Source organism: Phanerochaete carnosa (assembly GCF_000300595.1).
Source record: "Phanerochaete carnosa HHB-10118-sp unplaced genomic scaffold PHACAscaffold_4, whole genome shotgun sequence".
NCBI classification, from domain to species: Eukaryota; Fungi; Basidiomycota; class Agaricomycetes; order Polyporales; family Phanerochaetaceae; genus Phanerochaete; species Phanerochaete carnosa.
In genome coordinates this window covers 2662529-2673607 of record NW_006767631.1, presented here as the reverse complement: position 1 = coordinate 2673607, position 11079 = coordinate 2662529, and the positions used below count along the sequence as shown (strand labels likewise).

Here is an 11079-nt window from a genome sequence, read left to right as displayed (position 1 = left end):
AGGCTTGAAGGAGAAGCCTGCCTCAGTGTCGTCCGTTTTGACTTCGAGAGGCGCAATGATGTAGGCCCACGCACAGCGCGCGGCGTCGGGGTGCTTCTTTAGGTCACTCGGCGATAGCCCATAGGCCTTCTGAGCCTCTGGATCGTCATCGCCGGCGTACAGCGCGAAATCGGGCTTGCTGTCGAAAGCGCCGTTCTCAACATGGTTGGCGGTAATCTTAAACCTTGCCTTCGAGCTGGTCAGACTGAGGACAGAGTTGAAACTTTTGTGCTATTCCGCAAAAAGTCAGAGAAGATAGCTTGCTACGAGCGAAGGTAGGACGCACGATAATGGGATACATCGAGCTCTCAAGTCTCCGTCCAGGCTTGGGTTTGGGGCCGCCAGTAACCACCGGCGTTTTGCCCTTTGGCACGCCGCCGCCGCTGCCGGAGTCTTCCTCCAACGTGTCCCCTACGTCGCCGATGGAGTCGTCGTTCTCCTCGAGCGAGAAATCGCGTGTGTCTGCGGGGGCCGCGGCACCAGCACCCTCCTCGGCACCCTCTCCACCCATACGAGATGGTCCAGCAACGGGCGCTCCATCCAACGGTGTTCCTCGATCTGCTGCCTTAGCCGTAGCGGCTACCGCAGCCTCGCCGAAGGTCTTGTTCTTCTCGCGGGTAGCGACAGTTCGCGAGACGATGCCGCGGAGTGGCTCAATGCTGACGATTCGCTCCCTCTGCGCTGCAGTGAGGCAAGAGCCGGGGACGAATTTCCTTCGGAATTGCTTCATCGTCACCAGGACGTACTGCGAATCCATAATCTTGTTGATATGTTCTTCGTAGGCCTTTCCCTTGAACGGGCTCTTGTTTGGTAAGATGAGCGGACGAGGAGGGCCGCGGTTTCTCTCCGTGTTCTGGGAGCACTGGTCGACTTTTCCTTCGTCGTCGTAGATAACGCCGTTGTAGGTACGAAAGTAAATGAGTTTGTCGCGTTCCAAGGCTTCAATCTGACCGCGAAGGGCTGGATCTAATTCAAGCAGCTTGTTGAGGTCGGAGAACGAGGGCAGAGCGAAAACAAGCTCCTCGTCGTCGTCGTCGTCGATGTCTGCGTCCAAGTTTCCTGGACCGGGTTCGGTAGGAATCTCTGCGGGAAGGTGAGGCTCCATGGCAAGGTGTGGGGGTCAAGGGCACGCACGAGCTCCGTGTTCTATAGTCCTTGACAGGGCGGTGCAAGGGGCGGTACGACAGGCACGTGAGTACAAAAGCCTGCCTGATAAGATGATTGGCCGTCCTCGTGCACGCTCTGCCGTCGGCAGTACAAAAGCTGGTTGCCTACAGCGACAGTGCGCTGCAGTGACCAGTTACCTTATTCAACGCTGAACTTTCTAGACGCCTGCAGGAAGCGCTGATACCGGCGTATGCCGCCCCTTCTGCCGTGGTAATCTCAGATTAGCACGACCACGTGACCCGTGAGATTTCCCCGGCTAAACTTCTGACCACCAACAGTAACCTTTGCGTGATTTAAATTCATCTTTTAGTGCTAACGAGCTTCATAAGGCTCAAGCATTCGACGATACAAGCTCAAGTTACGTTCACTCACGGCTCTGCTCAGCAGATCCAACGGCGTTTGAAAGGCCGCGAGTACAATACCATGAGAACGTTCTCACGAGATGGCACGGCAGATAGAGAGCGTAATGACACCGAAGGAAAATACTCAGAGTATAATTGGCTCGTGAAACTCGTGACGCTTAGATCACGAATTAGTGGTAAGATACCCCAGTTGAAGCCAAGAGTTAGCAGAGGAAGACGAACGTTTTGCCCATCTTGGCTTCCAACAACAAATCAGGCCTCGGAGAACGAGATTCACTTTTTCCAAATGCAGAGCGCACCTACAGTGGCCTAAGAAGCGTCGCGTTGCGAAGTCAACGTGGGACTGAACAAGGTCGAACACGAACAATGTACCAAAATCGCTATTGTTCCGTATTAGCTACTCACCAGCCCGTGTCTTCGGTTCCACCACCTCGATGAGAATCTTAGACGTAGACGTATGGAAAAGGTCTGCATCACAAAAACGTGAGAGACGAACGTTGCCGTGGGAGTGCATGGATTGGTAGATCTGAGAAGGCGCACAAAGCGAACGATCACGCTGCTTCCTTTGCTCCTATGCTTGACGATGCTTAAGACACATTTCATCGAAAATCTACAACTACAGCCGCATCACCGTCCAGTCTAGATAGACGCGCGTACTTACACTCGGAACAATACCCTGAATTTTTGAGGATTTTGTGTGCTGCCGCCGTTCGTGTCGCCAACTCAACGCGAGACAAATAGTTCAAGGATAACACTATTGCTTATTCCAACGTCTGTACGGGTAGATGTCATGTTCGCAACACAACGAGAATATATTCGAATACATGCTACGAGATGGTTTCCAGATATTCCTATTGCCACATCAGGACCTCTCAGCAATTCCACAGAGGTGACACATACCAGAATACAACGCGCTCTCGCCTCCGCTCGGGAACGCAGACATCCGCTACGCGCCCACCCTCCCGAGACCCTTCTCCGCCAGCTCACGCGCCCAAGCCCTCAAAACATGCTTCATCACCTTCCCGCTCGCCGTCTTCGGCAGCCCCATGAACTTGCGCACGCCCCCAACATCGCTCTTTTCCTTCTCCTCCCCGCGCGAACGCACCTCCTCGGGGAGCTCGCTGACAAACCACATGTACGCTGGCGCGTTCTGTCCTTACTTTGTTAGCAAAGCAACATGATAGTCAGGGAGCACATAGGAAACGCGACACCTGCAGGTTCATCCCCTGCGCGACGACCTGCCTCATGTCCGCCGCGCTGAGCGCCACGCCCGCGGGCGCACTGGGCTCGCGGAGGACCCACGCACTGACGACCTCGCCGAGGCGCGCGTCAGGCACGGCAACGACAGCGGCCTCGTGGATGCCGGCGTGTGCCGTGAGCACGTTCTCGATCGCCACCGGAAAGAGGTTCTCGCCGCCACAGATGATGATGTCTTTGATGCGTCCGACGACTGGTGGGGGCCAAGAGAGGTGTGTAGGGGAAGGGGAAGGGTGGGTCAGCGAGTGGAGTGGTGTGAGTGGGGGAGGCACGCACTTCGGAGGTAGCCGTCCTCATCCATGACGCCTTCATTGCCTGTGTGCATCCAGAGCGTACTGTTTGCGTCGCGGCGCATCACCTGTGCGGTCTGCTTGGGGTCATTCCAGTAACTATTTGCCGGCATATCCAGTCATCCAGCGATATTTAACATGCGGTGTCGGAAGCGGACGGATGAGAGGGAGAGGAACGGCAAGCAAGCAAAGTGACAAGTAAAATAATAATTTTAAGATTGAGCTAATAAAATATAAGACGGGAGAGACGGACGTACCCAGCCTGGAGAAGATACCCCGAGACAAGCAGCTTGCCAGGCATTCCAATGGGCATGATTTCATCAATTTTGTCCTGGTGTGCACCCTCGATAACATGTTTTCTACCGACAGGCGTGTCAGCAAATGCTAGGAGAGCACAGGTCCCGAACAGCGCGATGTACCTATCCGCCGCAATAATTTTCGCCTTCACGTGAGGATGCACGCACCCCACGCTCTCGACACACATAATGAGTGGGTCACTTGGCACGGTCTGGAAGGACACCAGACTGGGTGCGTTCCCGATCAGCCTCTGCGCCTCCATGCTCGCGCAACGCGCACTTACCTCGTCTCAGCTATGACCATCCGCAATCAGCAACGCGAGACGAGGATGAAGGGAGAGAAAGACACACTCATGCCATACGTGATCGTCAGCTCCGTCAAGTTCAGCTTCTCGACGAGCGTCTGCATGAGCAGCGTCAGAATCGAGCTGCCGGCCGCGATGCCTGTCCTTGCGTTCCCCATCAGCTCAACACACACACGGAAGCACGCCACATCAAACGGACGCACGCCCCTGAGCTGGTCAAACACGAGCGACGTGCCGAGCTCGCGTTTGCGCGCCGCGACCTCGGCAAGGATGCCGAGAAAGTGCATCGGCACACTGTGCAGTGTGCTCGGGCGCTCCGCGAGGAGCGCGTCAACGATGGCATGTGCGTTGAACACAGGCAAGGAGTACACGATGCGGGCGCTGTGCATCCACGCCGTGAGGTTGCCGAGCACGAGCCCGAAGCAGTGGAAGAGCGGCGGGACGTTGCCTGGCGCGCGGAGGGCAGGGGGCGTCAGTGTGGGTGTGCGAGGGAGCAGAGGTGAGGCGGGGCGCATACAGAGGACGTCGGACGGCGTGAGGTGCATGCAGCGCCCGATCTGGATGCCGTTGTTGAGCAGGTTGTGGTGTGTGAGCTGGGACAGAGGCGTTAGCGCAGCTGGGCAGTACGCAGACGTGGGCGAGGGCATACGGAGACAGCTTTTGGTGCGCCAGTGGTGTCGCTGAAAACATGGATCAGTGAGCGGAGCTGTCAGATTGCGAAAGCGCTCTGTGGCAAGTTGTTCAGTATCTGAACTCTCCGAGCTGCTGATCAAAAGACGGCAAGCACTTTGCACCCCGGCAGCTTGCGCGCCCCCAACAGCATGCAGCAGCTTCTTAGACGGCGTCACACTCGCAAAGTAGATCACGCACCTTGTAAATTGCAAATTTATAGTCTCGTGCTGTTGCAGCCCGCGCTCGAGTGCCTCCAGTTTGCGCTGTTCGGGGCCAGCGTGCCGCCAGACAAGGATCTCGCAAAAGTCGATGGCACTCTTGGCACGCGCCATCTCTGCGGCCCCCTGAGCCCCACCGAGGTCATCCAGGACAACGATGTTCTTAAGATCCGGCAGGCGTTCAATGTTCACGTTACCGGGTGACGAGGACACGAGGGATGGGAAGGCGTCGGCAAGGTTCTGGAGGTACGCGCTGGAGCGTATGCGGGGGACCAGGAAGAGGCGTTTAACGCCTACAAGGCCGAGGGTGGCGATGAGCTCGTGAGTGCGATAGGCTGGGTTAAGAGTGACAAGGATGGCACCGATACGAGCACAGGCCCACTGAAGCATCGCATAGGTACTGTAGGAGTCAACATCTGGCTAATATTTGACTGGAAGAGTGATGTGCGCACCTGTTGTTGCCCATGATGACACCTACTCGGTTGCCCTTGTTCACACTCATGGCCAGCAGGCCACGTGCGACGGCCGCGATATGGTCATCGAATTTCCTGAAGGTCCAGTCGAGACATGCTTTGTTGCTCTTCTGAGGGCTACCGCCAAAGGTGTTGGGCTCTTCGATGCGACATGTGAGCGCAGGGCAGTCAGCATGGAGTGGGAGGATCTTTTGGGCAAAGTAGGCGGGCAGGGTGAGGTGGCAGAGGGGTGGGTCTGTCGGACCCTCGACATAGGACCGGGCACGGAGCTAGCTTTATATTATTTTGCGCAGAAAGAGGTACAAAAGTGTATTCACTCTGCTTTGTAAATATGCTTAAGCTATTTTCCCACGGAGAAGTTGTCATTTTAATGGTACAAAAAGATATGCTACTTTTACACCTTTTGGGACATCAAGAGGGTTGAAATATTCTCAGGGCAAAATAATCATCATTTCTTCCTGCATATTTTCCCTAAAAAGAAGCCCTCCAGCTGAGACAAAAAGAGTAAGCCTACTTTGCGATTTCCGTCTTTGCAAAATATGAGGTAAAAAAGCCAAACTATTGTCGGGAAAACCCGTATGGAAAAAAGCCGACATGTTTTTAGACATAGAAATTGATCGCCCACTCATCGCCTGTTATCACCCTCTCATCGTCTGCCATACGCCCACTCATTGCCTCGTGCATCGACGGTCACTTACCAGGAAACTGCCCACACATCGCCCATTCATCGCCCTCTTGTCATCTGCTGTGCGCTCACATCGCCCGAGTATTGATGGCCACTTATCAAAAAATCGCCCCTTACAATGCACGCCCACTTGAACGAGATCATTTACTTCAAGAACAACTAATAGTACATGGGGGAGAGAAAGAGATAGTGTGAGACAGAGAGCAAGCGTAGTATACCCATACCATTACAAACAATCTGCTGACAGGGACTCCAGCTTCTGAACAACGTTCAATGTGAGACTTTTGTGGAACTTAAGCACCTCCTTCCACTGCTTAGCGCTGCGTGGGGTTGCCTCGCCGGATTGAATGTCGTGAAGCTGCTTCTGGAACCAATACTCATTGAACGACGTCCAGTAGCCCATATTAAAGCCAGAGGCGAGCCAGGTCGACCGCTTTGGCCACTAAGAATAATTGGTGGCACTTGCTGTAAAATGTACTATAGTGAATTAGTGGCATGCAAAAAACAATAGTTACAGGAATACCCACACGTAAGAACCCTGTACACACTGCAGATCAAGTTCTCTTCGTGTTGAGTAAGCACATCAGTCACACAAGAGTGCCTGTTCAGCAACACCGTTGTTTGGTGGCCTGACCAGCCTTGGGGCCCTGCAATGAGGATCGGCTGGAGTCTTTGAACAGCCAGTCGCCAAACAATTCCACCTGCACCTAATGCAGCCTGTATAGCATGTGGGCTGCGCAAGAGGAAGTCATTGCGAGTGTTCTTGTATGTAGCGTACTCTTTCTTGGACGTCTTGAAGCCTAGCTGCCAAATACCAAGGCTACAGTGGAGACCAGACTTCTCCATGCGGGGCAGGGACAGATTCTGTTCAGAAACTGGAAGCGCCGTTCTGAAAGGGATACTCCGCTTTGTGAGCTTGCAGACAATGCTGGTCTTCTCTGTGCTCTATGGGCGCTGCAAAATCTCAGCAGCTGTTGCAGCGCTCTCCACACATTGCATTCAGTGCCATTTTTCATTATGTATGAGAGAGCTAGACATGACATTGTTTCATTGAATATGAACCACCCTTCTGAAAGCCAGAGTTACACATGTTTCATCTTGCATGTAAAGGCCATAAATTTGCTTAGCAATGAGCAGTTGGCTGCTTACATAGTTAAGAAGGCTAGAAACAAGCTCTATTCAATAAGTGTTTTAGCTGAAGTATATACTAGATTTTATTGCTCTTTAATAGCTGAGTGAATGGATGTAAATTGAAGTTATACATGACCACTGAAGTTTTAAGAAAGATTTAAAGCCAGCCAAATCTTACAATGCCACATATGTATGCTTGATGCTGAGGTCTCTTGATGCAAGCACTTGAAACTGGATTTGTTTCTGTAGAAAGATTGTGCTTTAGTAGACATAATTTTTGAGAGTTTTGTTGACAAAATTTTGAGGCCAGACTGAGTCAACTGCCATTTGTGCTATTACAGCCTTTATAACATTAACAATATAAAATACTTATTAAAATGCACAAAATAAGATAGAAAAAAACAAATTACTAAAAACAAGTCAAAGTTACATAAGCAGATAATAAAAATTGCTGTTTGAAGCAAAAGTAACAGAGTTACACTGGCTTTTGTTCATGTTCATAGTTTTAGTAAAATACTATACACTTTGCTGGCAATTATGAGGGATACATTTTGAAATCTAAATTTCAGCTACTGATTGTGCTAATAAAAGCTTAGCACACACTCAATTGCAGATAAAACAATGCTATTAAGGATAAAGTGTAACTACTTATGGCTAATATCTGACTGGCTATATTAAGTGATATTGAGCCAGCTATAAGAGGTTCTAGTAGTGTGTAATGTATGTTATTGCTATAAGACACATTGATTGTATATGAAAATTGATTTTATTGATCTCAAATTGAAGTTGATTATAGACTATACATTGTAAAGTGGCACTTTGAAAAATATTATTGACTATCTAATAATAGTTCAATGTGCCATTTAAAAATTATCATTATCATCCAAAAAGCCATCTATCAAATCTATACATATATACAAATACTAGTTCAACTAGCAAAACTATATAAATGTCAATCAGGCCAACAAGGGTATATGAGTTCTGATCAGACTAAGAAATGCATGCAAGCACTGGCCAAACTAACAAACATACATAAATGCTGGCCAGGCCAAGAAATGTATATCAGCACTGGCCAGACTAACAAACATGCATAAATGTTGGCCAGACTAACAAACATACATATATGCTGGCCAGAACAATGAATGTACACAGATACTGGCCAGACTAACAAGCATACATTTATGCTGGCCAGAGCAACAAATGTATATGAACACTGGCCAAACTAACAAATATGCATATCTGCTGGCCAGGCCAATAAATGTATATAAACTCTGGCCAGACCAACAAATGTATATGAACACTGGCCAAACTAACAAACATAACATATCTGCTGGCCAGACCAATGGATGTACATAAACTCTGGCCCAGCCAATGAATGTATATAAACTCTGGCCAAGTCAATGAATGTACATAAACTTTGGCCAGACTGACAAATATATTTCAAATGTTGGCCAGGTCAATAGATGCATGTGAGCTACTAGTCAGACATATGTATATGCTGGCTAAACATTTAAATGCCAATTAGTTTGATATATACACTTTCAAGCTAATACATATATGTAAATGCTAACTAAGCTTAGCAAGTGTATACAAATATTGGCCTGGCTAAAATACATATTTAAATGCCTGTCTGAACCAACTCATTTACATAGGCATTAGCCTAGCTAACAGATATATATAAATGCTGGCCAGGCTTACAAATTAAACATCTGGCCAGCATTTGGATAACTCATGCTAGTTGTAACATTGTCATATTGACTTGCTTCATATGCAGTGAAACATTTGTAACTGAACTGTGTGCTCCACAATAAGCTGCCAGGGCCAATCGCCAGCAGCATCGAGAGTGCGGGGCTTAATGATGTAGATGTCTTGCTGGCTCGTGTTGTGTAGGATTTGTAAGATAGCCTTGCTGACGGCCATAGGTGAATTCACCGCCTATAGAAAGTTGCTGCGGCCGTCGACCATGAGATCGCACAGCTGTAGTGGGAGTGGAAATGAACAAGCCAACCAGCCCACGAAATCATTGACAGTGCTCTGTGAGATAGCAGGAACATCATCGGTTCCAGGATCAAAGCCTATCACATGATGCAGCCACTGCGCAGAGCCATTAATTTGCATCTTGCTTGTCTCTGCTGTCAACACGTAAGACGCATCTGCCTTAAAGCTGCATCAATATCGAAGGATTGTGAAAATGGGCTCTACGCGAACAGGCTCATTGACAATGACCAGGTCCTCAAGACAGAGTCTGAATGCGTTTGCGAACTTCTGAGAGTCAAAATTGTGGCACATGGCAGTAGCCATATCATGACGAGGGGGGCTGAAGGAAGAAGAGCATTCATTACGAGTGTCAGGGCTTCTCATTTGTTGATCACGCCTCTGAGGGTGAGTAAAGGAACCCTGCTCTGAAGCTCCGGAGGATTGCGAACATCGAGATGACTGGATCATGTATCTCATGCGAGGGGACTGTGAACGATCAAGCGAAGAATAGCAGCGAGAAGTGTGGTCTCGCTGATATGCTCTGCGGGGAGAACCTGGATGACAAGGGATGTGAGTACAGCCATATGCCTCGTAAGAAGAACCCCTGCGCTGAGGCATCTGGCTTCGATCTCGATTCTCACAAGTAGGCTGCCAGCAACAAGGAGATCGGCCACGTTCTCAATCCGAACCTACTTGCTGATAATAGGGAGACTGACTTTGCCTGTGGAATCTACGAGGTTGTTGCCAGGAAGAGTATCCATGATTCTGGTCTTGCCCACGCATCAGAGATGGCCCGCAGTCAAGCGCTAAAGCTTGATCTTCTCGTGACCTGTCTGGTGCTGAACTTGCTTGCCCCAAAATTGAATGCCCGAGATTGCCTGTAGCCAGAGATTCAGGTACCAGAGACGAGTCGTCAAACTTGTAGGCCCACTCGCCAGTGTTGTAGTCATAGTCGCCATCATTATTCTTGTCGCCACTCTGAACATTAGGATTAAAGCCTTCTCAAAGGTCCCACTGTCTGCTGAGTTGGTTGTACCACCACTGAGTTGGATGATATTGACTCCACGCCTCTTTGATTTTCTTTTTGCCTACAACCCTTCTCAACGACCACGCATCCTGGTCTTCCCAGATCTACACCAACCTGTGAGTAGGCAGGTTGTTTGTTTTGAGAGCACATCGTGTGAATTCTTCCCTTCTGTCCTTCTCTGAAGGGCTTTTCTTCTCCATAGCCTTACGCAACAAGGTGTCTTGTTCCTGAAAATATGCCTTGGTGCTCTGGCCTTGTTTTTGACCTGGGCCAGAGTGCAGTTTTGGAGCGGAAGGGTCAAGAACGCATGCCTTCTCAGCTTCATATATCATTTGGAGCATTTCCTTGGGCAAGGGTATACAGTGACATGTGTCCAGGTTTTCCAAAGCCCTTGCAATCTGCTCCTCACTGGAAACATGCCGATCTTCAGGGCGCATGGAGTAATGCAGCCAAAGTGGAAGATCTCGAACAGCAGAGACAGCATTAAACTTTTCTAGCCACTGCCAGGTTTCCGAAGTGTCTATGAAAGCTCTGATGCAAGAGATGGGTGATATCTTGTCGAACATCCAGGAGGACTGGAGGGCTAACTGGGTTTCATCTGGTACATGTGTCCAAACTGAACGGGTGATGTTGTCCGGGTTAACTAGGAAGGGGTGCATGCTGCCAAGGCAGAAGATGAACGCCATCTGCAAGATGAAAGCCCATCTGGCCTTGTCCAGCGTGCTGTAGGCATCTGATGAGTTGAAAGTTTCTGTTCATACCAGAAGTCCGAAGGATGTGGGGGGAACTCAATTGTCAGAGGGAATATCTCAATCATCTTGACAAGCAGGTCGTGTAGTTGAGCAAGCATTGACTCAAGCCAATACCATTTGGCATGAACGGTGTCTGGTAGATGAAAGTGTGTAGCAGGCAATTTATTCTTTGCGGTATGCTTGGTCGAGGCGATGTGCAAGGGACTCTGGAGCATTTCAAATAGTCGACCTTTAAAATTGACATCTCGGGGAACAAATGCCAGCCAAAAGTATGCGTCCGTAATCCAGTGGAGCTTGGAAGCCTTGAAGGGCTCTTTGTGAGGGAAATTTATGTCACCAAGGGGTATTGTTGGCAGTAGCGAAGATCCGTTGAACAACATCCAAGGCTGCATGGGCATACCGTCATTAGGATAGACAATGAACACCCA

At 49.7% G+C, this 11079-nt stretch overlaps 1 protein-coding gene across 1 annotated transcript; it reads right to left on the bottom strand.

Annotated features, from left to right (window-relative positions):
• Positions 1-2514: 2514 nt before the first annotated feature.
• Positions 2515-6167, bottom strand: PHACADRAFT_194590 (uncharacterized protein; the record flags this gene model as incomplete). Its single annotated transcript, XM_007394781.1, has 11 exons — positions 2515-2718; positions 2780-3018; positions 3102-3214; positions 3373-3474; positions 3535-3639; positions 3696-3705; positions 3763-4309; positions 4366-4396; positions 4587-5006; positions 5059-5348; positions 6066-6167. The coding sequence occupies 11 exons, from the start codon at positions 6165-6167 to the stop codon at positions 2515-2517; spliced, it is 2163 nt and encodes a 720-aa protein (XP_007394843.1).
• Between the last annotated feature and the right edge of the window lie 4912 nt (positions 6168-11079).